A 20,525-nucleotide genomic window follows, 5' to 3' on the forward strand; every position below is an offset into this window, starting at 1 on the left:
CTTGATGGGTGGTTTGCGGGTGATGTGGGACACCAGGAAGTTCATGGCGATGTCCTCGCAGTTGATGTACTCATCCACCATGTCCCTGATGGCCTGGGGCATCACATAAGAGTACAGGTAGGCGTAGTACTGCAAATACAGAGAGTGGATGTGAGTCACAATAACCACGACCAGGAAAGTGGTTATAACAAAGAGATAGATGTAAATGATGAATTATGTTGGGTAAGGCGATGAGCTCAATTTGTTTAAACCCATTAAAAGCGCGAAAGCATCCGTGTCATTTTAGATTTTAGCGTTGGCAATTCAATAATAGCAGATATACAAGCTCACAGCGCGTCACTTAGTGCCGCGCTGCGAGCTTGTATATCTGCTATTTATGAACACTTTTGAAACATCTTGAAAGTGTTTGAAAAATGTTAAATAATTTAGAATTACAAAAAAGCAACGATTTAGAAGGCATTTGTAGAATCGGCCTCAGGTCTTAATGGGTTAACCTCGATTGCTATGATGTGCGGGGGGGGGGGGCGTTGTCAAGAGTCTGACCTTGTGGAAGAAGGCGGCACCCGTCAGCACCATGGAAAGCTCACAGGAGTAGTTGGAGTTGTACAACCAGGACTGGTGGTTGACATCCCAGGCGTGGAACCTCCCAGGGAAACCCACGATGCGATCTCTGGCCTCACGCCACACTCTGGGGAACACAACAGACAGAGGAGCGCAGTCAGCACTGTTTCTCATCGTTCACTGGTTTTGGACTGACTGGGTGATTGATGATCGTTTTCCTAGGCCATGGATGCAGTTATTTGCTGTGACTGTAGGTGCGCAGCCGCTTTTTATGGGTTGGTTGGTTGTTCATTTTTATTTTGTCATGTAAACTATAGCTGTGGGACGGCCTAGGAGAGCAAAATATAGCTGCTAAAGCTTATATTCATATTTACACGAAGGCAGAGCTGTTCTGTGAAAAATAAAGGCAAGAGCCTCTTTTAATCAGATGAGATGCCTGAAATTCCTAGCCCTGAAATAGACAGAATAAATCTCAAAAAGCACACCTCGGGACCTCTTATCAGGCCGATCTGAGACCGAACACTTAGATGGACACTGTATAATTTCCCTTCTGCGGCGAGAGTGGAGATAGAGGAAACATTCCTGCATAATTCTGGGGGAGTTGGAGATAATTCATGACAAATGACCCCGCTCGCACAGAGCTGCATTCCACCTGCCTGGACTTGCTGCAACAGTGGCAAGTCTCAGACATTAAGAGACGAAGAGATGGGGGGTGCAACAGCACCAACCAGCCGACTTGATGCTGCCATGGTTTTAAATGTGGCCTTCGTGTTCACAAGTTAAAGTGTACACAGGTGTATTTTAATTTGGATGCGAGTTTTCTAGAATAAGTCTCATTATACCATCTTTGATTGACTTACTACTGTTTTTGTTCCAGGATTTGTAAGATTTGTAAGGACTCCTGGATTCTATTTTTAGACACCGTTTCCTCTGTGTTGCCATTCTTGAAGTCACTTCACAGTGAAGTACAGTAAACTTCCTCACCTACTGTTTGTCTGAGAAACAAGACTCACATCCTAAAATACTGTGTTGACTGCGTAGTGGAAACATTTGCAAATGGATTCTGTTTTTGTTAGCAAATGAAAAGGTCAAAGATCTGGGAACCATATGCATAAAACCTGTGATGTTCGATTCCATGATACTTTGACATGTAAAAAGTAAAAACAAATGAGGAATAAATAAAAGCACCACAAAACGGATTCAATTGTCATTACCAACTCTTCCCCCACAAACAATTACAGGAGAAAGCTACAGACAGCTGTAAAAAAGAAACATTGATATGGCGAGGGAAGCGACCATGCATCAAGCTCTCTACAATGCAGTGAGAGAATGGTATTTCCAAAACACTATTTTTGGGACTTTACGATTACAGTCTAAAGTGTAAAGACCCAATAATTGTGTTTAAAAGGGTCTAAGCCTTAGACTCTTGAGATCCTATTCCTTACACACTGGGGGGTTGTTTTTGTCATGCGGCTGAAAATATATATATTTCTTTTAAATGCCGATTGTGTCATGGTTAGATTCACAATGCAAATATGATGACATATGTAATCGGAAAACGGTCAATTTGTCTGACCCTAACCCTTGAAGGAGATATCAATATGAATTCTTGAGGCAAAATATTCACCAGCAAGAATTTCTTTTTTATTCATCAAGCTCCAGTGTGTAAAGGCCTTTATTGACCTGGCTTCAGCCTGAGGAGCAAAGGCGCGGCAGTAGTGCAGTTGCTAGAGCGGCAGTTTGGGTTAAATCCCTGGAACCTCCTGGATTTGTGTTTTAAGTGTCCTTGAGCAAAATGCTGAATCCCTAACTGCTCCTGGTGAGCAGGTTGGTACCTTGCATGGTTGCCTCCGCTGTTGTGCGTGTGAAAGGGTGAATATAATGCACACTGTAAAGCACTTTGGATAAAGGGGGCTATAGACCTTTGATCTGTGTTGTGGTGGGCTCTAGAAGAGAATCTAGTGCATCCTTACTCATATCCAGATCTTCTGTACTCTAATCGGCCCATTACTTTGTGTCATCATCATAGGTTTAGCCCCATTGTTTCGCAATTGCTTTCTGTATGCAGGGTGACAGAGAAGAGTGGCTGTCCCTTTGCAGTGAACCCATGCTCCCCAATATTTAATGATGTCAGACTGTTGATTGGTGGCCATCCTATTCAGTTCTCTCGGAGAGAGAAAGACGTTCATACACTGGAGGATATGTATGGAGACGAATGTTTGCCTTCCTTTCAGGATCTATGTAGAGAATTTGATTTACTACATTCCTCCTTTTACTTTTATTTACAGATAGTTCATCTCAGAAAGCTAGTGGAGTTAGCATAGCAAAATCCTCTCACACCACACCCACTCCATAACCTTTTTCACAGCACTAGAGGAACAAGTGCTCTCCAGTGGCCAGACTCTGGGAGATGGTTGGCAATATTAGCCAGGCTTACAGCAGCAAAATGTGATCTTATCTCTTGCTTTTTGTTACCATCACTTCCCTTGCTGATATTGTGTGCATTGTTGTTACTGATTACATAGTACATTGTTCAACTTTCAGCACAACATGTGCCTATCACCCCTCTGTGCTCTTCGGTTCATCCCAGCTGTCTGTCCCCACCACTGACCTGAAGCCAAACATGATCTCATCGTGGCGGAGGTGAGCGTCATCATCGATGGACAGGATGGCCTCGGTCTCCACGGCATCCCAGGGCAGGAAGCGGTTGTTGAGGCTGTTCTTCTCTGTGCGCACAACCTACAAGGGAGGTGATGGTCTTGTCATTGGGTTTTCACAGGTGCAGAGCAGCTAGATACATGATCTACTGTAGGTGTTACAGTGCTTAGCTAATGATATAGTCTCACAGCATGACGTGCACTATGCCTTTGTTGAAAGTAATGACATTACTGGTAAGTTATCCATTTCTGAATCTTTGCCAACACTTACATTTTTGGAGCAGACTGTGAAATTAAGATGCTTTAGAAGGTATTTTTTAGCTGAGACACTCTGAATTCAGAATTCAGAAACCATGAATATCATGAAAAACAAAAAAAAAGAAAAATCCCATAGTCCTTCGCAACAGTGGTAGTACTGATGCCTATCAAATTGGAGATCATTCCTTAACCCATTTAGACCTGAGGCCGATTCTAAAAACGCCTTCTAAATCTTGACCCAAGTTTTCTGAAAAACTTCAAATATTTATTCAAAAATTACAACAATGTATGTTGCTATATACTGTACATAGCCCAAAAGGGGTTCCCGTCCTGAAAGGTATAGTTATAAATAGGGGTTCCTGCCCAAAATGGGTTAAAACAAAAACATGAATATATATTTCTCTTTCTTACTTTATCACAAAGTAAGTGCAGTGAGAATGCTAAAGATAAACCACATGTATGTAACTGTTAATAAGCCACAAAAAAATCATAAATGATCTCAACCCCCTCAGTTCACGTGTCACAACCAATTATCTCCACTGAAGCTTCTCTCCCTAGCTTACAGGGTGAATAATATGATTATTTGATTTCTTAGGCTTAATTCAAAATCACAGCTTTACATTTTCTTGTATTGTATTTTTTGTAGGTTGCTTTAATTTGTTGCATTCTTGCATCGTATTGTTTTAGGTTGCTTTAATTTGGCATTGTAATGAAAGGTTCAAACAGAAAACTGATTCAATCAGCTTAATGTAATACACCTACGCACTGCCTCTGAGACGGCAGCATAAAGCTGTTACCCTATTTGCATTTCAGGGAGAGGTAAGGAGAACGGAGAGCTTCAAAGATTATATTCCTTGCTGAAGAACCCAGACACTAATGTCAGCAAAACAAATTGCTACATAACTCTTGTAAATTAACAGGGGATGCTGATCTTCAGATACGGTTCTCATCTAATTGGTATACAACAACAGCAGCACTCACCACAATAGGCAGTCCAATGTCTGGCCACAACAGGTCTTCTGAGGGAGGCTTGGGAGAGTTCCAAACCACCACCACCTTGTTGAGGTACGGCAGCCCGTTGAGCCTCTCCAAGGAGTTCATCAGCACTTCTTCCCTCTCGTATGTCAGCATGACAACGGTGAACTGCTCCCGGGGCACGTTCCCTCCCAGAGCCGCCTGGAACTCCTTCCCCGAGCCTCCCGTGCCTCCACCGATGGGCCTGAAGCCAGTACCAGAGCCCAGGAACTTGGCCTCGGAGGGCAGAACCGGGTCCAGAGGGGTGTGGGGGAAAAGGTGGAAAGGACCTGGTGCACGGTTCCATGCTCTGTAGGTGTCTGCGGCTGTGTATGTGAAATTGCGGAGGAAGCGTGGTGAGGCATATGGAGGCTCTGTCTCCACAGGACCCAGGTCCAGGTCACCGTTGTCAGCCAGGTTGGCGTCGGTTCCTGCCAACTTCCCGGCCTTGTGGGGAATCTCCTGCGCAGGCTCTTCTCTGATGGGAGCGGCTGGAACTTGGATGCTGGTTCTGATGCTGGCCAGTATTGTGCTGAGGACGTTCTCTGAGGTGGAGAAGTAAGTCTCCCACAGAAAGCGGCCTTGCCGTCTCATGGCCAGCAGGTCATTGTCTGATAGGCTACGAAGCAGGAAGTGGAGCTCTGTGATACGAGGCTTGGGGACTAAAATAGCCGCCTCGCTCCAGCGTATAAGGTGATGGTACGGCAGTCTGGAGTGGTCCCCCAGCACGACCGGGATGGCCCCCACTTCCAGGGCTTCGAACAGCCTCATCCCACACCCTGCTGAGGCCACCAGCTGTCCGTCCCCTGGAGCGATCACCAAGGCAAAAGTGGAAGCCTTGAGAACCTCCAACCTCTCCTCTCTCTCCCCGCACAGGGCCCACTCTGTGGCTAAACTGGGCCGGGGGTTCTTACAGGTGAACTCCACCAGCACCTGGTCCAGGTGGCTGTCCTGCACCGCCTTTAGGGTGCCAATTATGCGGTCGTCGTAGTCAGCCGGCGGGTCCCCTTCCATCTCCTCCTCAAACGACTGAGGCGGGGCTTCCTGCAGGCTGCTCCTCAGTGACTCCACTCTCTCCCCCTGGAAGGTGAACAGGTATTTCCTCTTAACGGGAACCTGTGGGGGCACCTCCAAGAAATTGGGCTCTGAGAGGGCATGGACCAGTGGGGACACAACCAGGTCAAAGCCCTCGCGGTACTGCTGCTCCAGGAAGGTAGACTGAGCCACCGCTGCACGTCCCGTGCTTACGTTGTACAGGAAGTTCTGTGTCATAGACTTTCTGGAGAGGTGCACCAGCAGATGGTTGTGGCCATCAGACCTCCAGTAGGGAAGAGCCTTCAGCTGCTTCTCCAGCTCAGAAGGAGATTGGAGCGGGGTGGAGGGGAACTCCTGTAGCTCCCCTACCAGCACCATGTACAGACACGCGACGCTGGGGTTATCGGTTATATAAATGTTACTCTTTACTGCCGCTGTGAAGGCCTGCCTGACAAGCGGGTCGATGCGTTCCCCCCAGGGATAGGAGGCCGGGTCATAGACATACACTGGGAACCCAGAGGTCAGCGGGCAGCGGGCATAGTCGAAGCAGGAGCGAAGACGGCAGGAGCGGGCAGACTTGGGCGGGGGCAGCCCAGGGTCGTCCTTGTCTGGTAGCAGCCTGACGGGCAGCGAGAGCTTGGGCTGGTTTTGCGCCATCAGCTCCTTGTAGGAGTGCTCCGTCTGGCTGATGACGTTCTTGAGCTGCAGCAGGTCCTGCTTGGCGCTGTCGATGCTGCGCTTGCAGGCCTCGATGCGCAGGTTGAGCCGTGCGATCTCCCCGTTCAGCTCCTGCCTCTTGGCCTCCAGCTGCAGCAGCTCCTCGCTGACCGACTCACGGATACGGCAAAGGTCCTGCACGTGCTTGGCCTCGCACAGCTCGCCGCCGGGGCGCGGGCCGAAGATGCGCTTGTCGGGGCCCGCCTCATCGATGGTGGTGAGGTAGTAGTGGGCGATGAGTGGAAAGAAGACCAGGATGAAGAAGAGCATGAAGCTGAGCCAGGTGAGGCGCACACGGCGCAGCACCCACGGCTGCCCGCCGGCCCCCACCCCGCCGCCGTTACGCTGCATCATCCACTCACTCAATCTGCTCCCAACATCGTCATCCAGGAAGTTTTGCTACGGGGATCAGCAGCAGCCATGGTGCGGCCTCATTGACAAGCTGAAGGGACGCTAAACAATGCCGTCTTGTCGTTCGGGAAAGGTCATCTAATGATTTAAACAGTCTTTACACTGCTCTGGGTGTTGAGTAGGAGTTTGGCCTCACCAGTGCTCTGACAATGTGTCATCATAGTCTAAACAAGCCGATATCGTCTCCAAAGCAAGGTCATACAGTGCTCCAGATCTATGTCTGAATAAGGGCCCACGTCAGGGTAGCGGTGCCCCTCGAGGGCTGGTCCAGAGAGGGCATGGTGGGTCACAGGTCACCGAGAGGCGTTGGTGGCTCAATCTCTTTCATCTGGGCTGTGCTCATGTTCTGAATATTGATAAAAGCTTCTCCCAGAGACTCCAAACTCCCCTTGTTCTTCTCCAGAGAGGCACCTGCAAAAAAGATTCACAGAAACCCATGAGTCAAAGTATAATTCCATGGTGAAATTTATATCAATCACTGAAAATAGAATTCCTGCAAAATACTGTGAATGTGAAGTAGAGACATCTGAATCTAATAATTATTAATCAAAGTGGGTGTTTCATGTTGCTTGGACCAAGTTTCAGGTGTGGCCTACATATTTTATTAAGTTATTTCAGTACTGTTGAATAGGATAGAGCAATTTGTCTGAACAGAAAAACAGTATTTAAAAAGGCCGCAGTGTGTGAGCTGTACATTAAAAAATGTTCTCAATATTTACAGACATAGATTTTAACTATGCGTAGAATTGAAGCCTGAAAGCATCAGCATCAATGGTGACATTTTTAATGAAATGCCTCAGCAACAATAGGATGTCTGCAAAAGTAAGCACAATGTGTTTGTTTCCACTCAAATAACAACTCTAATTCCCATTTTGCATTGCTCTACACTAGCCTCAAAAGCATCACACCCCAATTACCAACTGGTCTAACACATCCACACCGGCTCAAACACAATTGGCTGAACATTACAGAGCATAAAATCGATATGGGTTCAAGTTCAAAATCTAATTCAAGTGAGTAGGTAGGATGAAATATATGATGCAGGTATGCAAAAGGGAAATAAAACTATACTTCCTCCAAATCAGTAACTCATGTTTTACCTAGTTTCTATAAGACTTGGAAAATGTATTTTTACAATTGAAGTTATTGGAACGTGGGACTTTATCATACTTATCTTCTAATGTTAGGAATGTCAGAGAAACATTATGAAGCTCTTAAGAATTTCATTACCAATCAGCAGATATTATTATTTATAGATTAGCAGATGGGCAGAGGCATCATTATTTTAGAAGTTGGCTCGTCTCAAACAATGGCACAATTCCCAAGGCAAATCCTCACACCAGCAGCCAAAACCTTTGGTTTTATACATTTCTTAGCAGCTCACTTCAACTTCAGAAACAGCCATGCTGCTTTTTGCACTCAAGTTATCACGCTACAATACTTGCCCTGAGGATGTCACCAGACAGGCAGAGAGCCAAACAGGCTTATCAAATACACAACTAAACCATAACAGAGAGGCTTGATAACCCCGAAGCAACATGGCCGGGTTGAGCTGCAATTTAACTTGGCAGCAGCAGAGCTTACTTGATCAGCCAGAAATTCTGTGTTGGGATGAGATTATAATTAATTGGGCTACTGGTACTCTGCAGGAGCGGCACTCTCACTGCTGCGTGTTTAGAACATATCCTGGTGTGACATGCTGTCTGATACAAGCAGGGATGGGCAAAAATACATCAAAATGCAATATGCTGTTATAAAATACAAAATACCCCCAAAACAACTATCAAAATACAATAAAGAAATACGAATGCAAAAGAATCAGCTAACTCCCAAATGTTAATTTTTCAGTAAATGAAAAAACATAATAGATTTTTTTCAGGAAATCAAGAAAACCTTATATATTTAAAACAAAGCAATACTGCCACATCAAAGTTGGTATTGTGACTTTATATTAGTGCTGCACGATTCTTGCTCAAATGTGAATCACGATTTTCCTCCATAAGAATTGAGATCACGATTCTTACACGATTCTCTTGTAAATATAAAAATATGAAACAAATATTAAGCAAAAAAAAAAAAAAAAAAAAAATATATATATATATATATATATATATATATATATATATATATTATATTGAAAAATAATAATTTAAAATCGAGATTGCATAGGTGTCTGAATCGAGATCACAATCTTTTTTCGATTAATTGTGCAGCACTACTTTATATATTGTCAGATTACTTTGCATGTGTCATTATATTATCACCACTTTACCCAAATCCAGCTCAAGTGGTTTGTCCATCATTGATAAGAGCAGCTGACAATGGATCTCCAAGCTCACAATGCATCACAACGCCTGATGCTTCATGACACTGCTTATATAGGCCTACAATAATAAGCAGGACTTTAAATATTACAATAACTTCTGCAAAGAGGGGTTCACGGAGTTGCAGTTTCAGTAGAACTAGCGAGAGAAATGCTATATGAACTGTCACATTGCTCTCCTCAGAAAACACTACATAGATTTTAGAAATAGAATTAATTGTTTTCATTACATTAGCGTAAGTGCAAAAAAACAACACTGTACTTGGCTGTGGGCCCCCTGCAGGTGCAGTGAGTCGCATCCTCAGCCAGTGCACCTCCTGGATTTATGCCACTGATGCTGCATGTACTCAATGCACTCAGCTGGATGTCAAACTATTGTCAGGCGATGTGAACTGGGCATATTTTCTAAGCAGCCCAGAACTTCCTTGGGGAAGATGCATGATTTGCAACAAAAATAAGGTAATTCATTTTGTATATTTCGAAAATAAGACAATACTGTTCTCAGAAGTACCGTATATTGTTACAATTTACATTTCCTTCAGGCCTGACAAATACAAATTAAAAAATACTCCACAGTAATGGAAATACGCATCTCAAACAGGTGTAAAAGAATTACTACCCATCTCTCGATAGCATGACAAAAACAGCCTGTAATATTTCACCGTTGGGTGCCAGGAAGAACAGGAATTCTCCCTGCTGATTCCATCTGACTGGCCAGGCCAACATGCAGAGATTACTAGCAGCCTTGTGGCGATTTGGAGTCAGATTCAGCATCCAAAGGATGAGTGGGCAGAGAATGCAGCTCTTCCTAATCAGAGCATCTTGCCGTATTGCTCATACACCTGCTTCCCCGTTCAGAGGTAGGACACGAGAGCGAAGAGGTGCAGCTTTGCCTCATAATAACGTTGGCTGTTAGACCACATACTGTATAGTAGAAACTCTCACCAACAGGTCACCTGACAGACGTAGGGACTCACGTAGTCTTTAGCTAGCATCCAATGAGGCTTCATGATTATAAAAAAAAAAAAATCCTTAAAATAGCATTTCTTTTTTTTCGAACTGCAGAATATTTGCACAGAGCTCTCTCTCTATATATATATATATATATATATATATATATATATATATATATATATATATATATATATATATATATATATATATATATATATATATATATATATATATATATACACATATAACATTTTGAATTTCTTAAAAATCTTCTCCGAAACGTTTTCAGATGGAGGGTCCGTGGCCCAATATATATCCATTTGGGGCTCCTTGGCATGAAAAAGACATTTGTAGAAACGGCCTCAGGTCTTAATGGGTTAAAAAAAAAAGGAAAATGGATGCTAATGGTTACGACTAACCCAGCTTTTTCCTTGTAATCCCGCTTGACATTTACGTCATCTCAGCCTTGTCCAGTACATTTGTATTAATCATCAGTCCAGCAGACAGATTTGTATTAATCATCAGTCCAGCAGACAGATTCTTTAAAAGCCTGATTATACTTGACCGTCCATGCAGCCGTGACCGTGAGGGTCTGCAGAAGCGGACATGGTTCTGTGAATACTACAATTTTGTGTCTGTAGACGATGCATACAGAAAAAGCTACATGGGTTGCACCCATAAGGCACAACCTAATGACCTTCTTCCAGACAAAGGAATTGAGACATGGCAGAAGAGGCCATTGTGAGAAGAGGTCTACTGTCCTAGTTTAACTCTATCTTGTATTTATGTGCATTCCTGTTATCCTCTGAAGGCCTCAGATGTTAATAAATTCCTTCAGCAAAGCTTCGAGAAGTCCTTTTCAGTCTGGTTTTTATTCTGTTCTAGACTCTAGAGGCTGTTCTGCTCCTTAAAAACCTATGCACCCTTTTAGAGCATATCAGCGGTTATAACGGGGACAATGCTGCTGCTTTTTGTTGCACACTCTAAATATGTGAGAACTCCCATTGAAAACAATTCAAAGCATAAACTTGGCTTAGGAAAATGCTTCACACACGGCCTCATCACAAGGATGCATCAAGACAACCTGCGTGCAGCATGGAACACTTCCATGTGAAACTGTGACATCATGGCCCAAACCCTGAAAGGCGAGGTGGTCGGGGACTCGGGGGGTAATGCATGCACAAAAATATTAAACACATTTACCGTTCACAGATTAGGAAAATATTCGGAGGGTGTCTTCCTTAGGCTACTTACAGCGTGCACAAAATGTTTGGTGCTGATGATAATTGGTGCAATTGTACATTCTGGCATATGGGTGTTACTAGAGCTGGGGTTTTCAACTGATTGTGAACCAGGGACCACGTACCACCCTGACTAAGAATCAACCTGGGGACCAATGTTGTGTTGGGTGGGGAGGGGATATGGGCTAAGATTTGTTCAGTTTTTTTTATTGTGACACTTGCTAATATGCGTCCCATGTATATAATGCATTATAAATATACTTATAATGCATTATAAACTGCTTATAACGCTGTAGTTATAAGAACTCATACTGCTTTATAACACGGTTTCTCAACCACGTATAATTACAGGTGGTCCATGGGAAAGTGTTCATATGTAAATAAAGAAATTGTACCTTTGTTTAATGTATGTACATAAATAAGTCCATCAAATGTAATAAAATATTTGAAATAATAGGTGTGATGTGGGGGGAAAAGCTTGAAATTAAATAATGACTGTTAAAGGCTTGATATAATTTGTTTGTTGTAGTATCGCACAACGAAAACAGCTGATCTACAAGTTTACATCACATCACACTGCAATGCGTTGTAAGCTTGTAGATGTGCCATTTTTGGTGGTGCATAACTAAGTATAAATCCTGCTTTAAGATCATTAATGTTAACTATTTATAAAAAAAAACTAAGGGAGGGGGGCCCAGGATCTCAAAAAAGGTTGAGAAGCACTGATCTATTCCTATCCTATCCCATGGTTAACCTTCCATATTAAACTCATGTTATTTGTAACTTATGTATGACACATGTCATTAAATGGGCACATTTCTTGCTGATGATGATTCCAGGCAATCCGGTACAATTCCACTTCTTTAAATTCTTTCTAACCCCCTTTTCTGTGGAATTAATTGACCTCTGACTTCCCAGTAATTGACTACTGTACATTGACACATCATCTTGTAGGTCACCAGATTATTTAGAGCATGTTTCTCAACTAGTGGTCGACGGACCACTAGTGGTCCATCCATGGCATGATTACAGGTGGTCCATGTCTGTCTCTTCTTGACTATAGTGGTGGACAGAGTCTCATGTCATTTTCTGGCTCCAACCATGTCCTGTACATATTCTTCAGGTATGCCAGTGTGGAAATACCACTCTCACAGACATATGTACTTACAAAAGGTAAAATATGTTTTACTGTAAGCACTGGCAATTCTGCCTGAGAACTCGTCCAGAACTTTACAAGGGACTGTGTTTCACACACCTCATGACAGAGTCTGTAGACATGTCAATGAGCCGATACTCTTTTATAGTAGTTCAGCTTGAATACTTTTGGAATTGAAGCACAAGCCTCCTCAAATGACCACTGATAACGATCATAATGTCTTTAATTCCTCTGTCTTCATATCACACAAATACCAAATTACAAAGTCTTAAAAAAATGATCTTCACTTTCCTTACTGAATGCATGGTCAGGGACCACATGCAATACCTTCACGGACCACCAGTGGTCCACAGACCACCAGCTGAAAACCCCTGGCCTGTACTAGAGGAAAGGCCATAGGTCACCAAAATCAAAAGGGGTCATCAAATGAGTAGAAAGCTGTTTGGGATCGCTGGATGGACCGAAGGACAATCCTTGAGAGACGCTGTAGCAGGGCCAACAAAATGACCAAGGTTATCTCTGAATGAAGCAAGTTAATGTATTAACATTTCAGAAAAGGCGGCTTCCCTTTGTTTGTATGCTTCATCAAAGTATCATTAACAGGTGACCCTGTGACCAATAGCTCTCACGCTGCACTGTACCTACATGCTGCAGACAGACAGAAAGCCATCACACAACAATCACATTAATTGCTGCAGGCCTGTCAGCATCCCAAGGGTAATGGGAGACAGATGCTGGCACACACCACCACTAGGTCTAATCTGGGACCATAAACACACCCATTTAGAGTTCTGCTCATGTCAGCGGCCCATGGGAAGGAGAACAAAACAGACAATCTCTCTCTCTCGCACACTACCCTGGTTGCAGCCCTCTAATCTGCCGAGTGTCCTCTTTTCACCAGACTCAATTGAATCTGGAGTGTGTGTATGTGTGTCTCTGTCTGTCTGTCTGTCGGTCTGTCTGAGAGTGAGTTTGTGTGGAACGTATACAGTGCACAAGCAAGCATCGATCCCACCAGACCCACTTCATGGGGGTCAATGATAATGCTATAATTGGCTACCAAACCGTTTCATGTTAAGCAACTAAAAGGCTGGCATGGTATCCATTTACAATGTATGCTTTGGTGAAAAGTAGCACAGGATGACAGAGTGGGAGGGATAACAAGTGCATTGCCCCGCACACACACACACCACGAGCATGAACACACACACACACACACACACACACACACACACACACACACACACACACACACACACACACACACACACACACACACACACACACACACACACACACACACACACACACACACACACACACACACACACACACACACACACACACACACACACGATCTGAGATGCCCGTCCTTGCCTTGACCTTAAACTGCCTGCATCAACAATAAAACATGAAACTGCTGGGCAACACCGTGAGAGAACTTGAGCCCACCATTTCAGGGCATGGCTGCCTGCAAGATATGGACAGTATGTAGTATGCCATTATTTCAAGTGTTGCAATTGCAGTATGCAGGGTGACATTTTTCTATTTTATGGTTATTTGATGTGTTCGTTAGAATATCTTCTTACTCATAATGGTCTCCTTGTACTCTAGACTCATCGACTGTGAAAAAAAAAAATCCTGTACACTACATTGTGAGTCCTTATCGACGACGGCCTTGAGAATAAACACAGCTGAGACCAAACAGGCAGAGCTCTATGTACCAGAATGAGTGCAGACAGCTAGCAGGCAATTGTGCTCTGCAGTCACAGTCGGTATTAAGACGCAGTCACACAGTAAATGGTCCAGGCAGCAAATGAATGGTTCTATTCCTTTGTGCAAAGGACATGCATGGATTTTCATTACCAATGTAACAGGCCAATTACATACTAGTGAACAAGTGACAACGCTAACAAAGTGTCCGCTTAATGATTATCATTTGACTACTGCATCCCAGACACCTCAAGTCACCTGGAACTTGAGGTTGATTTATACTTAGTTGCTTGTGGGTGTTAGTGCACCAAATGGCAGATCTAAAAGTTTACAACAAATCGCGCTGCAACATATTGCGAGCTTGTAAATCTGTTTTATAAAAGGCTTTAGTCTTCCGCAAATGACCACCAACTCCCACACTCCTGGGCTGCTAGGAAAATCTCCCCATAACCATGCAATAAGGTATTTTCTTGTTTTCCAAAACATAACTTTATAGATAAACTTCTCCTGCCCCCAGATAACATTTTTAATGGGTGGGTGACCTGACGTAAAGCCAACATCCTGGACCTCTATGCTATTTCAATTGGGTGTTAATCTGTCAATATCAACCAGGAGGCTACTATTATTTAATTGTACACACACACACACACACACACACACACACACACACACACACACACACACACACACACACACACACACACACACACACACACACACACACACACACACACACACACACGAATTCCTAGTATTCCTAGTAAATAGTGTGAATTCTTGCAGGTTGGCAGGCAAAGCTGTCAGGACGTATGTCAATTCTAGGCTAGATAGAGATATGACAGGATGCTGTAAAAAATATGTTTATTGTTGATCATCTTTATCTGTTGCTCCTGAGACCTGTGCTCTGTGAGGAAAAACCTGGAAATATAATATAAATTATATTCGCTCTCATTGCATAGGTCTCGAAATCACACTTTTAGCACAAACTATTTGACACAAACAAAGAAGATTCTGCAGAGGCAGAATTGGGGTGGAATAAATGGCTCATTCACTTCGGCCTCATTTAGACCTGAGGCCGATTCTAAAAACGCTTTCTGAAAAACTTCAAATATGTATTCAAAAATTAGAAAATAATCATGTTGCTATATACTGTGCAACAGGAACCCCAAAAGGGGTTCCTGTTGTGCGAGTGGACATGTCAGCCTAAGGATGGCGCTAGAAGAAAAGGCCACAAGGCCAAAATTAGTAGGGTTCCTACTCCAGGAAGCATGAAAGTGTTGCATGTTTATTTTGGCATATTTTGGCCTGAGAGTGGTGCTACAGGAAAGGCCATGGACTTGGCCAAATCAGTAGGGGTCATCCTTCATGGAGCATGATGGTGCCCAGCAAACTCCACGCTATTCACTCCCGTTGATTACGATTTAATTTGTTTGTTATCAAAGTGGTGGACAGACCGACCTCGCCACCCTTGGAGTCCCGCTGCCAACAGGACAAAAAATGGATTTATATTATAATTTCGTACTGCAATGTCAGTATGAATGTGACATATTGTTCCGCCCTATTCCATCCGGAGGGCAAAATTCTGCAACATTTTCAAATCGGACGGTTTTGGCTTGAGGTGGGTGCATAGCACAGCTGATGACCCAGATAGACATTTTTGTACTACATGGTGAGCAAGCAGCACTAAGTCAGCCAGAACACTGAACTTATGTGTGAACAAAGCAGCTTCAGTGGTCTCAGTTAATTTGATGTGGGGAAATATACAACATGCCATACATTGCCATACATTTTACCGAATTAGACAGGGTTTCAAGTCAACAGGAATGCACAAATGCCGTGTGTCTGTTCAGGTGTCTGTCCAGGCCTAGATCAAAGAGCTGAGGGCGTCAAGATAGTGTTGTCCCAGCATTTTAGCACCGACAGGTCTGGGCGAGGGACCTTCACGACGTCACCTCAGTAGGTGCTGTGTTCAGAGCTCGGCCTCTGGCTAGCCAGACTGTCAAGACTGAGAGTTGCTGAATCAGCAGTGTGGACAAGCCTCCTCTTTCCAGTTCCCACACTCTCCAAACAAAAAAACGAAATAACACAGGGCAAGTGACAAGTGTCTCTATAGATGTTTGAACAGCCTCACTTTGCTCTGCATACTGGCAGAGGGATATTTAAGAGTCCTGAAAGTCTCTGAAAGCAGCAGACAACCCGAGGAGAGCGTTGACAACATATCCGACAACTGCAATGACTTGTCTGGGATCAACTACACTCCAGGGCAACCGGCCCTGGAGTGTGGGGGGCGGGTATTTATTAGTGGAAGGCAGTGGATGCCAGATAACAAAACCTGCTGCTTCAGAGTTCACAGTGAAGCAGCTTGCCGTTTTATCTACCAGCCCATGAAGCATCAGACTGAGCTTTTGACAGAAAGCGAGATGGACAGCGGGATTTGAGGGCAGAGCGAGGGGGAGATCACAGAGCTTGTATTTTTTAATAGGCAAGGCTCCAGCGATGGAGCTGCCGGAGCAAGTGAAACATTCAGCAGGTGGCCCATTGAGTTTCCTTTTTTTTTGGTATTCCTGCACACCACGGCCGATGAACTTCAAGCGGGAGGGGGGTGGGGGCCGGGGTAGACTACATTTCTGGACCGATGCTTGCAAAACCGGTCTTCAATAGATAATATCTTTCAGGTAGGGCTGCCCAATTGTAAAAGATATTGTTGTGACTTTCCTACACAATCCATACAGCATAAGCTGGACCTGTGTGTTTTGTAAAATGAAATAAAATGCATTGCCACCCTTTGCTGTCACTGCAGTGCTAGCAAATCGAAACAGTGAGAAAGACTATTTTCATGATGATCATGGGTGGGCTAAAGCCTGATTTATATTTAGTTAGTTGTGTGCCTGTGTCGCGCACCGAAAATAGTTATGCCATGTTTTGAGCTTGATTGTAGATCGGCTATTTTCGGCCATATAAGTATAACTCAGGTTAGCGCACTGTTCCAGTAGAGTGCTTGCTAATGCAGTAACTGGAACAGGCCTCCAGTGGAGATGTTGAGCAGCTGTACCTCAGCTGCACTTTCAGAATTCAAGTCATCATCATCGTCACCGATTCTGCCACCTGATGGCCCTCTGCTTCAGCATGCTCAAATTGTTGATTAATTGTAATTTCATGGTTGAGACAGAGGTAGGCTATTCTCTGCGGAGGTGTGGAGAGAACAAACGGAGGGCTGGGCAGCTGCAGGGGAGGGCGCAGTCAGAGGGCTATGTGAGGAGAGCAGCTGTTCCCACCATGGTTCATAGCTCATATGCAGACTGCTCACTGAACTGCCCTGAGGGCCTCTCTCCCTGCTGCAGTGGAGACAAGCATTGCCATCAAAAAACCCTACCCATCAACATCCTATTGAATTTCAATCTTGGGTTTCAAAAATGTATCTCAAAATAATGCATTACATTAACCCATTTAGACCTGAGGCAGATTATAAAAACGCCTTCTAAATCCTGACCTAAGTTTTCTTAAAAACTTTATTGATTCAAAAACTACAAAAAATGTATGTTGCTATATACTGTACATACTGTAGCAACAACAACCCTAAAAGGGGTTCCCGGATTGAAAGGTATAGTTACATATAGGGGTTCCCGGTCTAAATGGGTTAAAACCAAATGTCTGTGACTTAACAGTGGAGTTCACAAAGTACAAACCAGACTAGATAGCTGGGTGTAATGTAACAGCCAAATAGTGAATCACTTTACTAAGAATATAACTAATTTACATATTCTGATATCTCTCCAGCAGTCTCCCGCATTGAGACTTAAAGCTCAGCTGTGCTAGATTGTTGTTTCACTGGGTGGTATTTATGCAACATGGGAAAGGCTAGAGGACCGTCCCCCTAATAACAATGCTATTAACTCTTATCGACCCTCTTTAGACGATAAAACCCCTACCTGCTCATTTATTGCTAGTCGTTTGGGATGACAGTGTCAGCTGAATGCAAAGTAGCGGAAAAACAGATATCATAACGGCCCAATATGGTATATAAATCTAATCTATATCGTGCTGCCCTTCTAATGCTGTCATTTAAAGCAGATTGCTTTGCAACTAATGACAATGAGGCTTGTTATGATGGGCAGGCTTTGCATGATTATAAACCAGCGCACAAGCAATTAGAGGGCTCTGCATGCCAACTACTTTCTACTCACCACAGAATCAATGTGTGTGTGTGTGTGTGTGTGTGTGTGTGTGTGTGTGTGTGTGTGTGTGTGTGTGTGTGTGTGTGTGTGTGTGTGTGTGTGTGTGTGAGACAGACAGAAGTGAAATAAGGATTTAGAGTTAGATACGAGTGCAAGTAAAAAAAGAAAAAGGAGTGCATGGATGCACTCTCACTGACAGATGGGCCTTAGGCGCCTTTCAAAACCCAAAGCTCCCTCAGTGTGATACAGCTCACCCAGGAGGACGATTCACAAATGAACATGTCCTTGTGGGACTGCACATGTGTGCCAGTCAAAGGACACAAACCAAGGTGAAAATCTAGTCCAAAACGCTGGTAAACTAACTAAACTGTGAAATGTGTGATTAGCGTGGTAATAGGGGCAGGTGGTGAGTATAGCATATCAGTAGTCCTCAAACTTTTAAATGTGAAGGACCCCCCTTAACTTTGACAGTATTCCAATGGAACCAACCGGACCCGTTAGGGTCCATTTAGAAACCCCTCAAGGATCCCTGAGAGTCCCTGGACCCCACACTGAGAAACACTGGTATACATGGAAAAGAAAATTTGCTGTGTGGTGACAGTATCTGTCATCTCCTGGGTAATAGGTTTGTAGGGGCTGCAAGGATGATAGACAAAATGCATCGTGCTGGCATGACAACCAGTGGTAGGTAGTCTGACAGACACGCCAACGCTTTGACTGCATTACGGGCTGTGGCATAAACTGCCACTCCAGAGTGAGGCTTCACACTTTCCACATGCTGAGATGACAATTAGACTGGACAAGCATCTATCATCGATCCCATATTTTTCCAGAGTACAGAACAGCTCCACAACCTTGTCTAATGAGCTTCATCTGACTAAATCAATATAGATAGCATTATCTATATTAAATAATAAATGAAATACAAAAGGGAGCATTTTAAAAAAGGATTTTTTGTTGCACATTTTCCATCACTGACTACTACATTTTCTACATGTCCTTTACTTACCCTAAACTCCTTTTAGCTTTCTTTTCACTGGAAAGGGTTAGCTGAACGGTAGGGATGGGCGATATGGACAAATCGTACATCACAATATTTATGAGAAATTATGACCAAAAATAGCTATTTCTGTTCTTTTTTAAGATTCTTGAAGAAATGGAAATGCTTAAGTACAAATCCAGAAAAAGGCAACACTTATGCCATATCATGATATCCTAGATCCTAGACAATGTCTCATATCACGATATCAATGGAATATTGATAAATTGCCCCGCCATACCATGTGGCGTTCTACTTGATTTCAGTGTGAATTATAAACACATCTAAGAACGTTTTTAGGTCCATTGCACCTGAAGAGAAACTTCACCCCAAGTGTTCTGGTGTGTTCATGTGGCAATGTAAAGCGCCTTCTTCATTGTCTGTCATGTCATCTTCACCGGGCATTCCTGAGTTAGCTGGATAGCTGATTGGCATTTGACCCTTTCATTACCAAAAATGACCCTTTTCATTACCAAAAATCTAATTACAGGCTGCCACACGGTACTCATCTAACCCTCTAAGTGTGCATAATTAGGTTACTCGGAAAGGAAAGTGGGATTGAAGAGTCTAAGAGAGGAAGTCATTTTTAGGATACAAAAACGTCTCTATACCGAGATTCTGCCCTGAATGATAAAAAAAAAAGCCAAAAGAAAAAGTGTTACTGACACAAACAACTTCAAGCCAGGTAAAACTCAACACCAGCTCTTCCACACATTATGTCGAAGAGCGTGTTACGTAGAGCCTTGCTTCAACTTTAGCCAGAGGCAAAAAACACAGCAAATGAGCTGATAGTCTAGACACTGGCTGTGAGAGGAAATGTAAGCTCAAAATATGACACTATTCTGTCTATTTTGACAAAGTTTTGACTAAAAATAAGAAAATTGTTATAACAGGTAGCTACAGTAAGGATATGATTACTTGGCTTGCTCTATCTACCTATTAAAAATATTCTTGCCTCAATTCAACTGGAGCTGAAGCCCACAGCAGAGGATCTGCAAGAGAAAGAAAATCCCCTGATACAGAAAGGACTGGTTCCAGTCCATTTCTCACTAGAATATTTATGGAGGGAAAACCTGCCAACACTTTGTGTTAATAAACACATGCTTCATGCCCTGTTAGCTTGCGAGCTACAGTCACATCCGTAACACAGAGCTGCTCCAGATAGTGTCTGTACATTTCAGCAGGAGAATCAAGGCCACTGTATGACAGAGGACATGACAATGAAATGGAATGAAATGAACTGCGTTGGTCCTCCGCCCTGCAGCTGCATT

General features: G+C 43.5%; 1 protein-coding gene across 1 annotated transcript in view; it reads right to left on the bottom strand.

Moving 5' to 3' along the window:
- extl3 (exostosin-like glycosyltransferase 3) overlaps positions 1 to 20,525 on the bottom strand; it is a 32,031-nt gene that overhangs the window by 4,117 nt on the left and 7,389 nt on the right. Inside the window, exons 2-5 of the mRNA XM_084081821.1 lie at positions 4,458 to 7,064; positions 3,173 to 3,300; positions 544 to 688; positions 1 to 129 (exon numbers count right to left, since the gene is read on the bottom strand). Of these exons, the coding sequence (XP_083937947.1) occupies positions 1 to 129; positions 544 to 688; positions 3,173 to 3,300; positions 4,458 to 6,596 (2,541 nt within the window). The 5' untranslated portion in view covers positions 6,597 to 7,064. The remainder of the gene's footprint in view (positions 130 to 543; positions 689 to 3,172; positions 3,301 to 4,457; positions 7,065 to 20,525) is intronic.

This window comes from Gymnoscopelus microlampas, assembly GCF_963454915.1.
Source record: "Gymnoscopelus microlampas genome assembly, chromosome: 16".
Classification (NCBI taxonomy): Eukaryota; Metazoa; Chordata; class Actinopteri; order Myctophiformes; family Myctophidae; genus Gymnoscopelus; species Gymnoscopelus microlampas.